This window comes from Pteropus medius, unplaced genomic scaffold (assembly GCF_902729225.1).
Source record: "Pteropus medius unplaced genomic scaffold, Ma_sr-lr_union100, whole genome shotgun sequence".
Lineage (NCBI taxonomy): Eukaryota > Metazoa > Chordata > Mammalia > Chiroptera > Pteropodidae > Pteropus > Pteropus medius.
Genome location: NW_024347788.1, coordinates 10741265 through 10760450, shown reverse-complemented (window position 1 = coordinate 10760450; position 19186 = coordinate 10741265). Strand labels below are relative to the sequence as shown.

The following is a 19186-nucleotide window of genomic DNA, read 5'->3' as shown; positions in this document are numbered from 1 at the left end:
TCATGACTGAAATTTCCAAAGTAAATCAACGGGCTATGAAGTAAATTAACCCGGAATGACAAAACGAAAGAGTGGTTCCCATGTAACCTCATAAATTTCCTGCTCGATGCATTTCAAGTCTCTGATTTCTAATAAAATTCTCATGAGAACATAGTATTGCTCCATAAAAACTCCTCAGCTCTCCCCATGAGAACTGGCTGGTTTATAAGGGCACATGGGTTCACGGCTGTGGTTTATTTATTAAAAATTTCTCAGTAAATATATCATGGTCCACTGGATAGCGCCCTATGATTACGGAGAGGCCATGTATCATTTCTGCCGTCCCCAAGTACGAAGAAAACACGAAGAAGCACATCAGAACTCTGAACCCGAAGAAAACCTGTGACCCTTTTTTTCCTAAAGAAAGTTCCATGCTTGGTGTCCCCTTGTCCTGGCACAGGGTGTGACTTCCTGGGACACACAGGGCAGGCAAAGGCTACCACAGGACATGGCAAGTTTGGGGAGATTTCAAACGTCTCAGAGAAAAGATGTGATTTATATGCAGTCACGAAGATATGCATTTATGGCTTACTCGCCTCTCCCCACGTGCCTTCCGCCAGGAAAAATAAGGTTCACTAATGGTGTGTTTTCAGTCTGTGCCAAACACCTGGCTGAAAGTGTCGGGGGTCCTACTTCACTAACACAATCTTACAACGCGAGCCATTTGTCATCCTGTTTTAGGTGGGGGAGACTTCACACAGAAAGATTAAGTGCGTTGCCAAGGTCACACACCTCACAAGGGACGGAGAAGGGAGTCGAGGCCTGGGAGGCAGGCTGACTGCCACGCTGACACTGACCATCAGGCCAGACTTCCAAGGCGACGCCCACCCGAGGAGGGTGGCGTGGACCCTGGCGCCTTTAGTTCACCCAGGATCCTCTTCAGACAAACCTGCAGCGCAGCTGCAACATCAGCAAAGCACCTGTCGGGGGTTAAGGCTGTGCGGACCTATTCACGGCGGGCGGCCGCATCCGACTGAGCCCACAGCCGAGACGAGGCCCCGCCTTGGGTGCGGAACGACGAGCCCCGCCTTCCGTGCCGCTGTCCCCCGCGGGGACTCTGGTCCTCACAGCTGGGCCTCACGTTTCCAGCACTTGGCGCAGCTGCTGGCACACGCAGGTGCTAAGCTAAACGTTTCGATGAATGAGGATGGGTTGGTCCATGGCTGAGAAGAGCATAATTAAAAAAAAAAAAATTTAAATAGACTTTCTTGTTCTTATTATTTTTAGAGCAGTTTTAGGTTCACAGGAAACTTGATGGGAAACTATAGAGAAATCCCATCTACCCTCTGTCCCCCCCAGCCCCTGTCCCCAGAGGGTGCATGTATTACAGTGGGTGAACCCGCACTGACACGCCATCATCACCGAGGGGCCACCGTCCTCATCGAGGTTCGCTCTGGGTCTTGTACTTTTTGTGGGTTTGGACAAGTGTGTACCGACAGGTGTCCACCATTACGGGTTCACGCAGAGCAGTGTCACCGTCCCGAAACCCCTCTGTGCCCTGCCGGGTCATCCCTCCGCCCCCAGTGCCTGGCGACCGCTGAGCATTGTGCCTTTTGCAGCGTGTTGTGTCCCTGTGGTGCATTCTTTTCCGACGGGCTTCTCTCGCTCAGTCATCTAGGTTTCCTCCGTGTCTTTCATGTCTTCAAAGCTCATTCCTTTTTGGCTGAATAATATTCTGTCGTCCAAGAAGAATATAATTTACACCTCGCAGAAATGAAGAACACTCTGTAGATCCACGGAATTTAGACTGGAACGCCTTACAACTGGTGGTGGCACATTCCAGAATTCACTGTCTCTGAAGAGACACAGAAAATGACTTTTTTCCTCTCATGAATAGAGCAGTGGGACCCGACTCATGGGTCCCCACCATAAAAACCGGTCCCAGAGTGAGCGTGCACAGCTTCTGAATACGCTGCTGGCTGAATATTTCATAAACACCGACTGCAAATTTAAGAGCGCTGGCCTCCGACAACGGACAGTCCCCTAAACCTTTTATAGGAAATGGATAGATAGCTGCACGTGGACACCTAATTATGGCCATAAACCCTTAAGCACAGGACTTCGAGGGCAGTTGGATGACTTGCTGGGAAAGGTAGAAGGCACTGCCTCACTAAGCCTTTGGCGGGCTGGTGGTACGGGACACACGGGTGACCGTGTGCAGGACTGGGAGCCACGAAGTGACCGTCCACGCCCCAAGCTTACACTGCCAAGGGCGAGAGACGCGCCGAGCCGGCTGGGAGGGAGCGGGGCTGGCGGCGGGGCGCGCGCGCCACCTAGCGGCGCCCGCGGCGCAGCACGGCGCTGCCCGGAGCCCCGCGCCCCGCGGCCACTCGCTCCGGCGGCGCCCAGCGGCGGGGTTCCGTGAGGTCACGGAAGCGCCACCCCTCCAGCAAGCATGCGCGTGGAGTGTGCTTAGCGTCGTGACGCGCGCGGGTTCAGACGCCCCCCGCGGGGCGTCTTCATCGTGAAAGTCAGCGAGACCTGCAGCGGGACGCATGCACGCGGCAGGGCGGCGCCCGCATCCACGGAGAACTGGCTCTTCGCAGCTTCAAATTAGGGCTCAGCGTTATCATTAAGTGGGAGAAGAAGGCGACGGGCCGTTCGTTTCAAACCCAAGTCAACACTCGGCCAGAGTTAAGCTTTCAGCTGACAGTTACTTAAAAAATAAATGACTCAAAGTCCTGAAAGTTGTTATAACCTTACAGAATGCAGCTCAGACCTTTGTCCACCTAACTCCATTACTCAGATTAATCACATTACTTCCTGACTGCTAGGGGAAAAAAAATACTGACCTCCAAATTCTTAAGACGTCTGAGAACGCAAAGCGGGGTCTGAGTATCTAACTAAAACGTTCTCTTTATCATTCGTTTCACAGGGGCCAACTTAAGGCAAACATATCATCAACCGCCAGAATTGATCCCTCTCCCTTCACGCTTCCTAGAAGTTCTGGAGAGAGGAGGAGAAGACAGAGACTTCGCATTTTCAGAATTCCTGATCGGTTTGTTAGTCATCTCTTAAGGGCCATTTTACTGCCCTGTGACTGACTCTCTGAGGCCTGACGAAGCTCTCTGCCTCGACCCCGCAGGGCTCCATGCCTGAGATGTGTGCGCCTTGTGCTTTATAAGGTCACAAGACCGTGGCGAGATGCCCCCAAATGACTTGAGGACTTTGGAGCAATTACCGTAAAACTTTTTAGAGAAAGCAAACTTAAATCTCCATCGAAATCCAGCACGTGTCTGCTGTGGGGCAAGCCGGGGTCCAGAGCAGGGCTGGCAGAGTGTCCCATCTCCTGTGGTCTTAGGAACAATGGGCCCCTGGCCCCATAGGAAGAGTCAAGCTCCACCGTCTCTGGAGGGCAGCTGGGCCTCAGCGTCAGGGAGTGGGGAGAACAAACGGAGACCCTGTCCCTTGGGGTAGCCCCGCATCCACCGCCTCTGTGGCTGTATGTCAGCAGTCTGTAACCCAGCCCAGCCAGCTAGCGGCATCCCTGATTTACCAACGAGGCACCTGCAATGCAGAAAGATGAAGTGACTTCTGTGTCATCACAGAATTGTCTGGAAAAAGAGCCTGCCTATTCTTTTATGGACCGTTCCATCTCTTTATTAAGTTAAAGACAAAGCGTTGCCTTTAAATTCAAATTTTTCAGGCCGGAATGATGGCCTTAATTGCCCTTGCGGATTGTTTTGTTGGTCTGCGTTGTCTTAGCTTCAGTTTAAGAACATGATAAGGACAAAAATCCATACTGTTTATTCCGCTCCCAAGCTCCCCACCCCCCGCCCTTGTGCCCTCCCCCACCCCGGCCCTACCCATTGGTAAACAAATCGGAAAATTCCCCAATGGGCAGAAAAGCTGTCCACGGCTTCCTCCAGCTGGAAAGAATTGCGTCCCGCGGAGATGTGGACCCCATTTATAATGGAAACCCTGACGGGCCATGCCGTAATTATGGCCTTGCCGTGATGCATGTTTCTGTGTGGTCGAAGCTTCCATGGTTTTTTCCACGGTATTTTCCCATGGGGGAATCCCTCCCTGAGACACTAACTTAAAATCTGGATCCTGGCTTTGCCTTTGGAGCGCTGGTGGGGCTTGGTGTTGACGACGTGTCCACTTTGGTGGTCCTGAGAGCACGGGGGACTTTAGTTACCTTGACGCTGGGGGTGGAGGAAGGTAGGGGTTGGGTGGTGCAGGAGTATATTTGAGGAATCTTGAATTGTCTGCAGATTTTGAACCAGGGAACATTCTCTGCTCTGGCTCAGCGGCTACATAAAGTGGGAAAAAGTGAATAGCGCTAACAGGTATTAGGGGGACCAGTCATCCAACTGGCCCGGTACTATCTGGTTTTACCCCTAAAATCGCACAGCCCAGGAAACCCCCCCAGTCCTGGGGAAACGAGATAATCAGTCATTCTAAATACTATGGAAAATAAATCAAATTCAGGAAGATAGAAAAACATCAGTCTGTTTTAAAGAGAGCAACTAGAGTGGGGTTTATTTTATTTTATTTATTTTACGCCTACAGCACCTGGTCTTCCTAGGTGGTCTCCCATCCAAGTACTAAACAGGCCCTACCCTGCTTAGCTTCTGAGATCAGACGGGGTCGGTGTGTTCAGGGTGGCGTGGCTGTAGACCGGAGTGGGGTTTAAGGTGAAATCCTTGCTTGGTGCTCAGAAGACCTAGGCGGAGTGAGCACGCGGCTTGAGAACTGACTCAGGACAGGACTCAGAAGGGATGGAGAAGTCCCATGCTTGGCGTGGCTGAGCATCGTGAGAACCAAGCAAACCGTTGCCCGGCCTGCCGTGTCCCAGGCTCCGCTGTCCTCTGGAGTGACAGAGGCGTGAGCAGAACGGGGCGTTTCGTGGGCGTTTCTGTCCTCCTGGGAGCTGCTGCCCGGGTCCCACTTCTCTAAGACTCTTTCCCCCAGGCCCTTGGCCGCTCCGCACACACCGCTTCTCCCTGCTGCATGAGGAACAGGGTGCAGGCGAGAAGGACCTCGAGGCCGATTTGGGGGCTCAGGTTGCCCATCTGGTGTCTGCCCTGCAGGCCGGCTTTCTGGACCTCCGTTCGGGCTGGGCCTTCCTGGGGACTTGCCATCAGCCGTCCTTCGGCCCAGGCCTCCCCAGGGCCGGCAGCTGAAGAACCAGCCCGCCACAAGGAGATGCCACCAACACAGGGACACTGATGGGAGCCAGCCCTGACTTCCGGCGGCTCTGGAGGTCCCCTGCTTTAGTGACAATGGCAGCGAAGGCGATGTGTGTGCCATCTGCAGTGACCAGGGATCCGCAGAGTCTTTTTGCTGCTTCTCCAAGAGGAGAAGGGAGTGTGGGAGCCTCAGAACAATCAAGTGACGCAGCCAGGCCTGGGGGACAGCAGACACAAGACACATGCCACCACGGGAGTGACACGCACTTCGATGTCCCGGGTGAGGCCGCTCCCTGGAGGTGTGAGATGGAGGGCCACGCTGGTCCCTGGCCCCTTACCAGCCCGTCCGCGCCTCAGGCTCCGTCTGCTTAGTGCCTGGTGTATACATGGCACATAGTTAACCGAGTGAGTGGAGTGGATTTCTAGTCTTTGAGCCCGTTCAAGGGCTGGGACGTTTGAAAAGCGTGAGCAGACTCACTGCGTCCCACCGCTACCTTTCCGTGCGACACAAAGGCCCTTCTGAGAGGACGCACTCTGCTAAGACTGAGCTGCGTCCCCCTGATGTCCGTGTGTGAAGCCCTAACTCGCAGCTTGATGGTATTTAGGGGATACGGACTCTGGGGGGTGGTCAGGTGTAGATGAGGTCCTGGGTGGGGCCCATGAGGAGGTTCGTGTCCTTACGAGAAGTGACACCGGAGAGCTTCGTTCTCTCCCCTCACGGTAGGAGGACACGTGGAGAAGGTGGCCATCTGCCAGCCAGGACAAGGCTCTCACTGGGAACTGAGCCACTAGCACCTTGACCTTGGCCTTCCCAGGCCCCAGATGACTGTGGCTGAAGCCGCCCGGTCCATGGTGTTTCTCCAGCTGGGATTCACAGCTGGAGCAGTCACCGTCCCACGGCGTCCCAAACCCGCTGCGTGCCAGGCCCTGGGGTTACAGAGCTCAAAGTCAAGCCTTGCAACCCTTAATTAGCCTTCAGAGGGGCCTCGTTCAAGTTCAGGAAGAGGTCGCTAGAGGGCCGGGAACTGTGGAGGACAAGCTGGGGTGGGGGCAAGTCGGGGGGGAGACTGGAGAGGAGGCCCCCCAGATGGAGCGGCTTGGGTTCCTCTTGCGGATGCCCAGGGGCGGGGGTCTGTGGGGATCCGGGAAGAGGCCCAGGTTCGCGGGTGGGTGGAGGAGGACCCCACGTGCTATAATCCTACAGCGAGGGTGACTGGGGGAGTTTCTGTCCTGTCAGCAAACTGCCTTCACTTTGCACGTAGCCGTAGCGAAGGTTTTCGGCTGCCCTCTGCTAGCTCGAATTGGCTTATTTGGCCGGCAGCAGAGCCTAACGCTAAGACTTACTGCAGAGGGTGTCGCACACGCTCTCAGCATGTCACTCTACGTGTCCTCTTTGGGGCTTGAATATTGTCCCTGAACCCAGCGGTGTTAGGAAGTGCTACCAGCAAATGGGACCCAGCGCCCCCTGTGTGGACTGGTCCTGCTCAGTGGTTTCTGATTAGACTTCCCGAGCCAGCTGTGAAGGAAGGCTTACAGACATGATGCAGACACTGACCCACACAGAACACGTGTAAGGGGAGGAGTTAGGAAGAGGCAGAGCATGAGGGCAGAGGGGCATTAATGTCCCTCCCGTCGGATGAGCCTAAGTCACAGATGCCACCTCTCATTTAGGCTCTGCCGAAGAGATCGGGGAATCTCAGAGTGACACCTGCGTTCTCGGTTAGGTCGATGATTACAAGCACACATTTCTCATCCACTTCCAGAAAGGGCTTGCATTATCTTACTCTGAGATTTGTTAAAATCACACAGTTAGAACACGCTTTTATAAAGAGGGTTGATGAACAATCAGCAGTGTCAGGAGAAGCTAACTGTGATGAGAGCCAGAATACAATAGGACTCTGGGTTGTACCTCCTCATTTCCCAGAAGTGACAACAACAACAATAACAACAACAACAACTAGAATAAGGATCATACGGTTTGTGAAAGGGAGGAAGCACCCCCCTCCCGCCCCCGGGCTGTTGGAGAGCATGTCCTGTGCACGTGTGACATCACAGTGGAGCACAGACGATCACACCTGCCTCCCTCCTTTCTGGGCTGTGCAGGTGGAGGTGTGTGTGTGGGGGGGAGGGGCATGATGCACCAAGGCCATAGGTGTCAGGGGTGGGATTTCTCCCAACTCGAAGCCCAGCAACCAGCTCGACCTTGCAGCCTGCCTTCCTCCCGCGCCGTGACTGGTCAGATGAAGAAACTCGTGTCGGTCCTCGGCCTCTCCTTCCAGCTAGAGTCGCTGTGGGTGGACTCGGACTTGGGGGTGGACGTGAGGCAGGGCTCCTCTGCAGGCCTCGGGCTCGTCCTCGGCCAGGACGTGGGTGTGCCATCGGCGGCAGGGTGACTCAGGTCCCTCGTGGGCTCCTGCTGCTCCCCACACTCTGAGCCGGCCAGGGGTGTGCCGGAGAAGCTCGCCCGGGGGCACAGCCTTCCATCCGGGCCCCTGTACAGGATGGGGCTGATGCGGGCCATGGTGACGGGAAAGGGCTTCGCGGCCGGCGGGGGTGAGGCCGGCAGGGCAGGGCTGCCTCTTCCTAACATCGGCAGCGTTGCCTGGCCACCTGCTTGGTGTGAGGGTGTGGCCCCTTCAGCGGTGGCACTGAAGTACAGCGTGGAGTCCCCCTGTCCCTCCCCTCTGCTCAGCTGCCCACCTGCACCTCCTTCTTGCACCCCAGAAACAGCCCCTGCTCCTTCGTCTGGGCTGCCCTCCCGCTGCAGAGCCCAAGGCTTTGGGACAGGAGCTTTCTCATAGTTATCGCTGGCAAAAGAGACATAACTCGAGCTTTCTGACAGGTCGGCTTCTGCTTTCAAGACGCTTTGAAACTCAGAGCCTTTCTCTGAGGCTAGGGAGTCATGGGGTGACGGCGGGGGCTCTTGCTGGGAAAATGGAGGCTTCCTCTGCTGGTCGTCATGTGGGCTCACCCGCCATGCAGGGGGGCGAAAGCAGCCAGGGCGGTCTTCTCCAAAGACCGCGTTGATCTTAGACACATTTCCCGTTTTTAGGGCAAGTTTCACCAACAGCCAGTGGTGGTGGCTGAAGAAAGGGTCCTCCTCGGCAATCTGGCTTTCCAGCCCAGCCTCTGGGGGTCCCCACTGCAGGCTGGGGGGCTCCCCCAGACTTGTTAGCTCAGAACCTTCTTCTTGGCACATGCTTGGGCTCTCCAGACTCTCCCCAGCCAAGGCAGGGCCTGGGGGAGACGATTCTCTTTCTGCTTTGTCGCCCCCTGCGATGCCACAGGACTTTCTCACAAAGCCCTGCCTGATGTCTGTGGACTTAGGATGTAGCAGGCTGTAATAAGTCACCAGCGAGACACTGCCTGCAAAAGAAGGAAAAAAATAAGAGAGACCAAGGTTACATTCTTGGAAGTCCTGCATCCTGCCCGTGGCTTGTAGAATTCCAGGCTTTGGAGTTTTTGGTAGAATAATGTAATTTGGGATCCACATCGGGGTTCTTGTTGGAGCATCATGGCAGGATGTTTGGAGGGAATTCCCTCAGGCTCCAGCTTCCATGTTTCTAAACTTCAAAATAGAAAACAGTTTCAATCCTACCGATTCTTCCTTGAGCTGCAACTGAGTGCATGGGGGGGGGGGGGAGTGCCTGTGCGTGAAGAGATGTCTGGCAGGAATGCTAATGTCACTTTCACGTGACAGGATCAGAATTCGACCCTCCGCACGCGGGTGGAGGGATGGGCCCCGAAGCTGGGGCCGAGGCACGGTCTGAAAAACAAGACCCGAGCAGAGGTTAAACGTGCTCATCAAACGCCTCGTATGGAGTTTCCGGGGGCGGCGGCAACAACACTTCCTTTGAGCATCAACATCTTAATCACGTTGTTGTCGGATTCACTTATTTTGGTCGGAGTGTTGACTAGCAATAACCTCTTTACCAGAGCGTTCCGGCGACCTCCCACGTTCTTTCCAGTTTCCTGCTGGCCTGGCTCGAGTGCCCGGCTTCAGCGAGCTCGTTATAAACAGCGTGACACCCGAAACAGGCGTGGGGGGAACATCGGAGGGGCAGGAAGAGCTGGGGGACCCTAAGGGCCAGTCGCTCGCTTCCTCTGAGTGCCGTCTTTGGAGGGGGAGGAGCGAGGGGCACGATCCACAGCTCAGGCCCCTTCTGCTCCTCGGTCTGAACCATCAGCCAGCGAGGGAGCTATTGTCCCTTTTCTTTTACAATGAGCCTCCCCAGGCCAAGGAAGGGGATCTGAGCCCGCTGAGGACGCAGCCCAGGGGCTCATACCCAGTGACGCCAGCCTTTCTGTGGCCCCGTCTTTCGCGGGGCTCTCGGGGGCAGCCCCAGGCCGGCGAGCCGGTGTCCGGGCTCAGTACGTTTGTCGGGGGAGCTCGGGATGGGAGCCTGTGCTCCATGACTCTACCATGCCCATCCTGCCACTGAGCACGCTCCAGGGCCGCTTGGGAGTCGGGGTCAGGCAGCTCGGGAAGATGGGGAGGCCCAGCGGGCCGGCGGTGAGCCCCTCCGGCCGTCTGAGCTAGAGCAATAAAAGGACCCCAGTCCTCCGACACCTATTTCTCTGCTTGGGGGTCAGGGCTGTCGGGTGGCACCCAGCACTTCCACGGGCCTCGTTCAGGCTGTGGGTCACCAGAGGGAAGGCTTTGGGCCGAGGGTGGTGGGGGAAGGGAGGGGGCGGGGCCGAGGGTCCAGGGCTGCTGCGAACATCCGGGGAATCTCTGCGCTCAATCGTGTATCAGAGGCACGGGGACGCGCAGGGTTGGGGCGCCTGCCCTGGGCAGTCTAGCTTGGCCTTTCGACCGAGAGCACCTTGCCCCCCGGGCCGGGCGTGCTGTGGGGACAGCAGGCTGGCAGCGGGGGTGCCTTTTGTTTTAATTTTCCCAAGGTTGGAGTGGGTTCCTTTTCGAGTCACATGGGTCTGTGAAGCCAGGTGAACACGAGCACAGCAGAGACCTTGGGGTCACTCGTCCATTCCCTAAAGCGAACTGATGATCTGCCTCCGCCAGGCGCCAGGCGAGATGCCGGAAGTGGGGCTGGGCGGGCACCAGCACGGCCACTGACAGGCCGTGTCGCCCTGAAGGTGGGGTGTGGTGGGACAGTGGGAAGGACGCACCAGGTCTTACCAATCAGAGATCCGGACAAGACTCCTGCCATGGTCCACAGGCTGGTCGCCGATGTCCCCTGGAGAAAGTCAGTGGCCAAGAGCAACAGGATGCTGTTCTCCAGCAGCATAATCTGTGGGACAAGACGACAGTCACCACGCATAGGCAGGAGCACGTGGAGTGAGGACAGAGCCTCCTTGGGGCCACCAGGGCCCCGTGGTGACCGGGCTCCCCAGAAGCAGGGTCAGGGTCCCCGACAAAGGGGGCTTGTCCCTGTTCTTAGTGCAGCTCCTTAAACTGTCTGCAGCTCATACCTGCACAGGAAGCATAAGGTCACAGCCCACATGGCGCCGGCTGCTCCTTTGGCGACTCAGACGGTTACCTCCTGGTTTACATGGTCCCCACTTTCGTGCTCACCGTATGCATGTATTAGCTTTATAACACAATAACTAAAAGTATCTGCAGAGTTCAGAGTGCCCCTGAAACCAGTACGCTAGTCACAAACTTCAGTAAAAACTTCAGCATTTTTCCCAGATACTATTTGCCTCTTTAAAGGTAGATTTGGTCCACGGCCACCAGGTGGCAGCAGAGGAGGCACGCTTGCTGTGGACCCTGGAGCCTCTCCAGGGACCAAAGGGCCCCCTCCTGTGCAGAAGGTTCTTTGTCCTGCCCACCAGGCCGGCTCATTAACTTTACTTTCCAATCTTGAAACGCAAACATCTATTTCTTAAAATAATTAAACACGCTGGACATAATGCAAAGACGATATATTGAAGTGCCGTATATGAGACATCAAAGGACTAGATTGTCAGACTGACACGGGAAGTCAGAGCTTTGCCACGGTCATTCACTGGTGCCATTTCAACTCTAGGAAAGTCAAACAAGGAGAAAATTAAAGACGTCACGCGTTGCTGCTTGACAAACGTAAGAACGCCCACCGTCCCCATACCGTGGGCTCTGGGTGGCTTTGACCTGGGGACGTGCTTTCCCTGTTAGCCGTTAAAAACCAGGGCTACTCTGAGAGCCACCAGGCCTGTGCTCCTCAGGGAGTGGACCGCGTGGCCTTTGTGCTTTTCAAACAACAACAAAAGCCAGGCGCAGTGGCATCGGCTCTTTCTCTGCCGACAGAAGGAGATTCACCCAGGAGGCACACACAGTTTTCCCTTTGGTCCGTCAGGGCTCCTCTCTCCAGCAGGGGAGGTGCCTGCTAGGAGACAGAGCGTCCATGAAGGGACCACGTGGCAGGGCCTGACGTGGAGGGGTGTGGGCAGGAGGCCTGGACTGAGGGATGGGAGATCTGGACCGGGCAGCATCGCGGGCCGGCCGCGTGCCCCTGGACGTGCCCCTTCGCCTCTGTTTGTCCAGTGCCTCAGCTGGATTCTCATGACCCCACACTGGAGGGCTGCGAGGAGGCCAAAGGAGCCTGTGAGCCAAACAGGCGCGGCTGCTGGCCTGTGCCACCTGCGGAGTGCCCACGCCACCACTGCATGCTCCTCTGTGACCTTCGGTCGTGTCCGATTTCCATCTTTCCTACTTAGTCACTCTTGACTCAGCGATCTAGTGACTAAGACAGCCAGAAGCAACAAAGCGTTTTCCTTCAGCGTGTGACAGCTTCTAAAACTCCCGTGAGGTGCTGTGGCGATGCACGTAGGGAAGTGACCCACACATGAACACGCGACGTCTGTTCCTTTAGTTCCCACCTGTCGGAGTGCGTGTGGCACCAGCAGATGAAGAAACGGCTTCTGCGAATGGACGGCCAAATGATCCTCTATATCATTCCCGTGCGTACGCACGCGGGCCGGGAAGCTGTGACACGCGTCACGGCGAGCCAGCCCGCCCCAGGTTAACAAATTTGCCGCACCCCACACGAGGTGGGTGTTCTTATCCCTGGTTCAGATGTGCTAACTGAGGCCTGGCGAGGCTCTGTAACTGTCCAATGTCACGGGGCCTATTTGGTCTGTCAGCCCCGTGCCGAGGGGGCCACCAAGCCCCACGGGGCTCCCCTACAGCAGGAGGGGACCACGGCGCCACCTCCCCGGCAGAAGCTGCATCTCCGGCCTCTTGCATTTGCTCGCAGCTCCATCCCGGATCGCCTGAGCCCCGCAAATCTCTTCATCTTGTAATGGCCACTATTTGTTGGTTATTTTGTGCCAAGTTGTTTATTATTATTTTATTTAACCATCCCAGCGACACTGAAAAGGTGGGTTTTATGTAACTGTCACAGGAACGCTGAGAGGCAGGCGGCCTAGTTCCTGAAGTGCCAATGAAAACATGGGTTCGGAGAGTTTAGACTCGGCCAGACCCGTCGGCGGCAGTAATCGGCAGTGCGGGGCGGCCCTTGCGAGCGTGTCCGGTTCCGCGCCCTGTGCCCGGGAGCCCGTGGCTGCATTTTTCCCCCGTTGCTGCTTGCAGAGCAGCTCCCTCTCCGCCTTCTGGTCAAAAGCACGTCAGGCCATCCGATGTGATGCGGCACGTGGGTTTCAGACACGGTCCCCTTCCTAGCATTTCTGCCTCTTCCGGTTAAAAAAGAGCGTATCTCCTGTACTGGACGAGGAGCAGTGCCTCCTGAAGGCAGGCACCGCATCACCTTCGGCTTTTCACACTATCTGGCACCAAGGCTGTAACTCAGTAACCGAGGCGATCGACCAGGCCACTGTGTACGCAACACAGGAGCACTGTGACTGTGCTTATCAGGTGGGCGGATGGAGAGAGGCTGAAAAACGTCGCGAACACGCCACAGCTCTTACCGTGGTACCTGTACCTGTGAGGACAGCCGGACACCTATTTTCAGAGCCTGCCATCTCTGTTCGAGACTACAATTCCATTTAGAATTTTTCCTAAAACTAAGCTTTTCTCTCTTAAATAGACATGCGTGCACAAGTGCACACACGCACGCACGCGTGTGCTCTATCTACACGGTAAGAGTTAGAATCGAAGAAAACCGTCGTCCCCACTTGCCATATAGAACGTGGCCATCCTGTGTCGGGAAGGGCTGTCCCAGAAGTTGAGGTAGCAGAGGATGTACACGGCGCCCGCCAGCAGGTTGAACAGCCTCCAGTGGCAGGTGCTGTCCACGATGTCGCTCTGCTGGGCCACGAGCCAGAACGTCATCACCAGCCAGTGGGCACCTGGAGCAAGGTGGGAAGTCAGGGTCCCCTTGGGGGGCCCGGGAGGGGGTGGGGCAGGGACACACAAACCAGGGCCTCAGACTTTCTTCTCTGTTCTGACCGTGCCTGACCCGGCATCCAAGAGAGATCAAACCTAGGAGAGATTTGTGGGGTGCAGAGAGGCTGGGGTGCCTGGCGTGGGAGCGAAGATGCCATGTGTACAGCAAGCCTCCCTGTGTGTCCCACACCCGCCGTCTTAGACATATGCCTGAGGCCCGCGGGGCAAGAACCCCCCCAGGAGCCCAGTCAGCCTCCAGAACTGGGGTTGCTGGTCTAAGTGGCTACTTTAAGGAATTAAGGTGGTTCCTTACGCAGCTCGCCCTGGATGGCGGGCACACAGCTCGGCTTACCTGCAACCGCCAGCCCCCAGGCGCCGTGAGATCTGAAGAACAGGGCCAGACTCAGGACGCGGGCGCCCACCATGCCCATCCTCCAGAGCTGCTGGCAGAGCAGGGCCGCCCACGTCCATGGCGGGGAGAGGTGGCCGGGCCTCACGGAGCCGGCGAAGCGAGCATAGCACACCAGGGCCCAGGCCAGCGCCGACCAGGAGCACAGGGCGCTCAGCGCTGGAAGGAAGCGGCAGCGGTATTTGTGCGATGTCTAACCTCTGAGTAAGAGCTGGCTTCACCGGGTCATCGTCACCCAGCGGCCTGGCGGCGGGCGCAGAGGCTGAGCACAAACACGCACGTGCACGCCCGGGGGGCGCCGGCATCCGGGGCACTGACCCGTCACCCCCTGCTCTGGGCTCTGAACACGGGGTACCACCCAATGTCCTGTGCTGTTTGGCCCACAAGAACGAGGTTCCATCAAAGACATGAAACCAAACATCACCCTGTGTCATGCCGGGCCCTTCGATGAAGACGAATGGCCGCCCGGCACCGCTGTGATGTCCGCGCACGCGCCCGCGCGGACACGTGGCAGGGCGAGGCCGGAGAAAGGGGCTGCGCGGGAGAAGCCACCGCGAGAACGCAGCGGGAGAAGGGGGCGCGCCCGCTCCCCGGGGTGCGTGCCCGCTGGCGGCAGACGCTGCCGGGGCCTGAGCGTCTCAAAAGCCTCTGGCCGCAGGGACCCGGCCAGCGACTAACGACACAGGAGGCGCTGGCGCATCGATCTTGCGAGAAGCGGGTGTGGGACCTTCCCCAGGTGTTTTCGGGGTATCTGACGCTCCACAGTTTCTACCTGCGGAAGGACCTCCATGACGGGGGTCAAGCGCCGTGAACTAATCAGCCCAAACGAAAGCCAGTTTTCGCCACCCTTGTGCTCCTGAGCTTGGGCACCCTCACCCCAAGCAGCGGAAATCTTAAATGAAGGGGTCTTGCTAAATAAAGCTTTAGTTTCTGTGCCCCTTGAGGTGTGAGACAGTCTCTGCTCGCGGAGGAAGTCACTCACTCACCTGGCACAATATCTGTGAAGTCCGAGGCGAGGAAAATGTAAGTTTGAAGAAGCAGGTGGGGCGCGGCCTGGAGCAGGGCTTCCAGGAGGCGCAAGGCCGACAGGTCCGCCTCCTGGAGCGGCAGGGGCGCCTCGCCGTGGGCCGCCCCGTCCTTCCGTAGCACCATCCACGTGGTGTCCCAGTGCCTGAGGGAGAGTCGGGGCATGTGCTGCGGGGCCAGACTGCCCCAGCTTGACGAGGACACCTCCCTGGCTCGTTGTTGGGCCCTATAGCATCCTAGAGAACCACCTGTCGTAGCGACACGCAAGGATCCCTGAGCTCCGATTCCAGACCTAACGGCAGTTCTAGTCCGTTTGCTGCTGTGGGTGATCCTGAGCAGCCCATGTGTGGGAGTGAGGGGGGCGGCCCGCTGGGAGCCTGGACCAGACAGGCTTGCCGGGGGCTTTCTCTGAGCCCTACAAGGTTTGGGGCTAACCGAAGCTGCGTCCCCTACCCCAGAACATCTTGGGATGGACACCGATTTGCTCAGCGAATGCTTCTTACAAGGTATCATGTCATCGTTGCTTTAGAGCATAAGAAGGTGAGAAAAAGTGTCCTCATCCTCACAGGAGAACTTCGTGTGCCTCTGACACTGGGACAGGCACAGAGCAGAACGGGGACTGAAGAGGGGCCCTGGCTGGGACGGCAAGAGAGGCAGGTGGCTGGGGGTAATGGGAAAAGGGGAGTATGGAGTGACTCTTGGGCACCAGCAGCATGAGTTTGGACACGCTGAGAGCCTGACACAGCCCCATCTCTGAATGAGGCACTGGGTGAGATGGGGCAGGGTCCCCCCAGAGCCCAGAAGGCAGATTTATCTGGCAATTGTTCAGGAAGCTTCTCTCAAGGGACTAACATTGACTTAACCCTCCCTTTGAGCTGTCCTGTTTGTCAATAGGTGGTCTGTCCTGGAGCCCACATGCTTGATGAGGCGGTGCCTGGAGGGACCAAGCCCCTAATGGTTTTAAGAGGCTGGGCACAGGTGGGGGCTGCACATGGGGTGCAGTGCCCTGCAGAGGCTCCACCCCTGTGTGAGTCCGATTAAAAAGCCACCTTTGCTCTCCTCCCTCTGGGAAGAGTCAGACCTTTTGAACGCAAAGGCCCAATGTTAGGCAAATCACTGGGGCCGAAAACCGCTTTCGGTGCCTTTAAGGACCTAAGGTTCCAGCTCTGAGGGTCCCATTACATCCGCAGTGGTGGCTTGACGTCTCTACCCAAAGCACCCTCTACTTCCAATCTGAGATTCTACTCTGGCAGGGAGGGAATTCGTCTCTCTTCGGACTCAGCTGAGAAATCAGAAATCTGACTTCGGCCCCCACACAGGGAGCCCCGAGAGCAGCTCAAAGGGATAAACCGCCGACCGCAGCCCAAGATCTGAGGCTGGGCAGTGACCCCTTGTGCACCCCCCAGTCCTCAGCACCTACTACTTCATTTCAATGAGTACTGGAGCTGCACGGCTTCGCCCATCGGGTCCCCACCAATGATCTCCCTGTTTCATTCCTGGCGACTCTACAGGATGATGCAGCAGCCGAGAACGGAAATTCGCCACGTACATAAACTCCCTGCCACATCTCTCCTGACTGCAGGGAGCCCAGAGAAAAGCACACCTGGCCTGCCGAGATGGACCGCAGGTGAGCCAGCCAGCACTAGGCTCATCCAGGCCGCCTTTTTATGGGACAAACGGGCCCTGGCTGCCCAGTGGCTTCTTCTTGCATCAAAGGTTCGATGCAGACATCGCCAGCCTGGCTCCGCAGCCGTCTGTGCTTGAAGCTGTGCCCGCTTCCTCGACTAGGGCACTAGGTGCTGTGAGCTTTGCGGTCCCCGGGGGAGGGGGGTTAGGACACTCGTGCAGGAAGAGCCTTCCTGTGCACGCGTGTCATCCAGCTTACCGCTTCCACACGCCGAGCTGCAGGAGGTGCAGCACGGCTAACCGGCACTGGCCTGGCTGTCCGTCTGCTCGGAACCACAGGTAGCTGAGGCTCTGGACCAAGAAGCCAGGCAGGAGCACGGTGAGGGCCAGCCACCCCCAGAGCAGCTGCCCTGTGGCGAAGTAGTAGACCATGGTGCAGAGGCCTAGGGGGCGGACGAGGGGGAAGGTGAGTGGGAGGTGGCCACGAGCCTGGGTAACCGGCCATCACTGCGTCCCCACCGCAGGCCGGGCTCTGCTGGACCCAGCTGGAGAGCGGCAGAGCCAGCGAGCAGCCCAGATGGGCACGAGGCTGAATGAAAATGGCAGGGATGCCCAGGGCACCCAAGGGATCTGACACTGTGATCCCATAGTGAGGCCGTTCGGGGCACAGAACGCGTGTGCAAAAACACCTGGCACCTGTGCGTGCTCAGAAATGCCCAGCCTCCTCCGGGGACTGTGTTGAGGATCTTAAGGTAAAGACAAGTCGGGGAGAGGGTCTGAGGCCCCTGACCAGTGACAGCGGGGCAGGTGCTGGAGTCTGTCCCTCGCTAGGAGGCGCACAGTCGTTTCCCAATGTTAGAGTCTAAAATGGATTTACGGGCACAGGAAGCTGCGGACAGCTGCCCCAGTACAGAAGGGGGCTCTGCGGGTCTGGACAACAGGTCAGGGCTTGGGCAGCCATCCTTGGTCCCCAGGCTCTGTCCCCGCCTCTCATCGTCCTGGGCTTCCAGCTACAAGCGTCCTTCTGAGGTGGAATGCTGAGGCCCGCAGCTCCGGATGGGGGCGGGGCGGGGGGAGAAGGGGACAACGTCCGTGAGACTGTGGGTGCTGAGACCATGGGTCCTGTCTTGTCTTGACCCTGCTCATCCGGGACGCTGGATTCCGGAGCTTCGTTTCGGGATCTCACCCGAGCTCCTCCTGGGTGCGGGTCACATCTGGAGCACCTTTGATACAGCGCGGTGGGGGCGCCCGGGGGGATCCTAGGGACCAGCGTTTCAAACGAGGGACCCGCCCCCAGGGGCGACGTGAGGAGCCGCCCCCGCCGGCATCCCCGCCGCGTGAGTGCTGGGGAGCGGGGGGGCTTCACTCTGGGGGTCTGGAAGCTGTGGCCTCATTCAGGCACCCCACCTCTCCCGAGACCCCCGGAGAAAGACGTGTCTGCGGGTGGCCCGGCGGAAGTGGGCGGAGGCCTCCTCTCCCGCCCCGAAAGAGTTACAAATTCAAACTAGAAAGGCGCTAAAAGCGTTGCCATCTTGCTTCGCCTCGGCTGGCGGCGACCTGGCGGGACCCCGCTCCTAGCGAGACGGGGGTGTCCCCCGCAGGCCGTGTTCGGCCCTGTTCTAAACCCCAAAGCGGATCACAGGTCTCCAGGGCGGCGCGGACGCCGAGCCCCGACCCACCCCACCGCACCCCACCCCGGCCCCCGGAGCAGCCCGTGACCCCCAGACCGGCCGCGGTGGTGGGGAGAGCAGGGCGCACCCCTTCAGCCCATCTCACACCTGCAGCATTTTGCTAAGTCTGGGAGGCCTTTCTGGAGGAAGGGGCGGGATACACGAGCCCAGGCTCCACAGGGGTGACAATGCATCTGCGGTGGGGGAGGGGCGCATCCAACGGAGGACCATGCACGGGGTGATGTGAACGCACCCCCGAGAAGCGTGTGTTCGCGGGAGGTCTCATGCGTGGGAGGTCATGCATCACGGGCGGGGGGAACCACGCATCCACGGGAGGGTCGTGCACCCGCGGGCGTCCACCCAGGACTGGGAGGGCGTGCTAAGCAGGCGGGGGCGGCGCACCGGGCCGCCCAGGCGCGCAGGGCTGGGCGCAGGCAGGGGCGATGTGTGGAGGGCTTGGGGCGTCGGGAGGGGTGAGCAGGGCAGGCGCCCAGCCTCGGGCTGCCCCGCACTCACGCGCGCTCTGCTCGGCCGCCAGCAGCAGGGCGGAGAGCCCCAGGAGCCCCGCGTGCATCCTCCGCCGCCCGCCGCCGCCCCTGCCCTGCGCGCCGCGGGGTCGGCGGTTTCCGGCGGAGCCCTGACTGCCGAGGCCTTTCGACCCGAGCCGTTTGGCGCGCGGTGTCTGGTTTTATCCCAAGTCGCCAGCAGGGGAGGGGCCGGGGGTGGGGGCGGCAGAGGGGGAGGGGGGAGGGCAGCGCTGAGTTTTCTGCAAACTGAGCGGGAAAGTACGCATCAGATCGGGTGTGGGCAGGAGCGTTTTCTCGCTGTTCCCCCACTTTATAACGCGCCCTGGAGACTGCAGGTGGCTTAGTCACGAGGGGGTTAACCGGTCACCGCCCCTGGGGTCGCTAAGAGGCAGGCGGCTTAACCACTAGTCAGGGAGGCGTGTCCACGGGAGGAGGGGCCTTGGAGCCCGTCATGGGTCTTTACGAAATCC

The 19186-nt window shown here is 58.2% G+C and overlaps 1 protein-coding gene and 1 pseudogene across 2 annotated transcripts; both read right to left on the bottom strand.

The window, feature by feature from the left end:
* Positions 1-4545: 4545 nt before the first annotated feature.
* On the bottom strand, positions 4546-4663 carry LOC120614563 (uncharacterized; annotated as a pseudogene).
* Positions 4664-6978: 2315 nt separating this feature from the next.
* Positions 6979-18840, bottom strand: XKR5 (XK related 5). 2 transcript variants are annotated; one of them, XM_039877258.1, is made up of 7 exons: positions 18706-18763; positions 16779-16962; positions 14854-15038; positions 13811-14026; positions 13252-13421; positions 10315-10426; positions 6979-8540 (listed from the first exon to the last, which is right to left on the bottom strand). In XM_039877258.1, the coding sequence occupies exons 1-7, from the start codon at positions 18761-18763 to the stop codon at positions 7411-7413; spliced, it is 2055 nt and encodes a 684-aa protein (XP_039733192.1). In that variant the 3' UTR covers positions 6979-7410. The 2 variants fall into 2 exon arrangements, with proteins under 2 accessions (XP_039733192.1, XP_039733193.1); XM_039877259.1 differs by lacking the exon at positions 13811-14026 and having other exon boundaries at positions 18706-18840.
* Between the last annotated feature and the right edge of the window lie 346 nt (positions 18841-19186).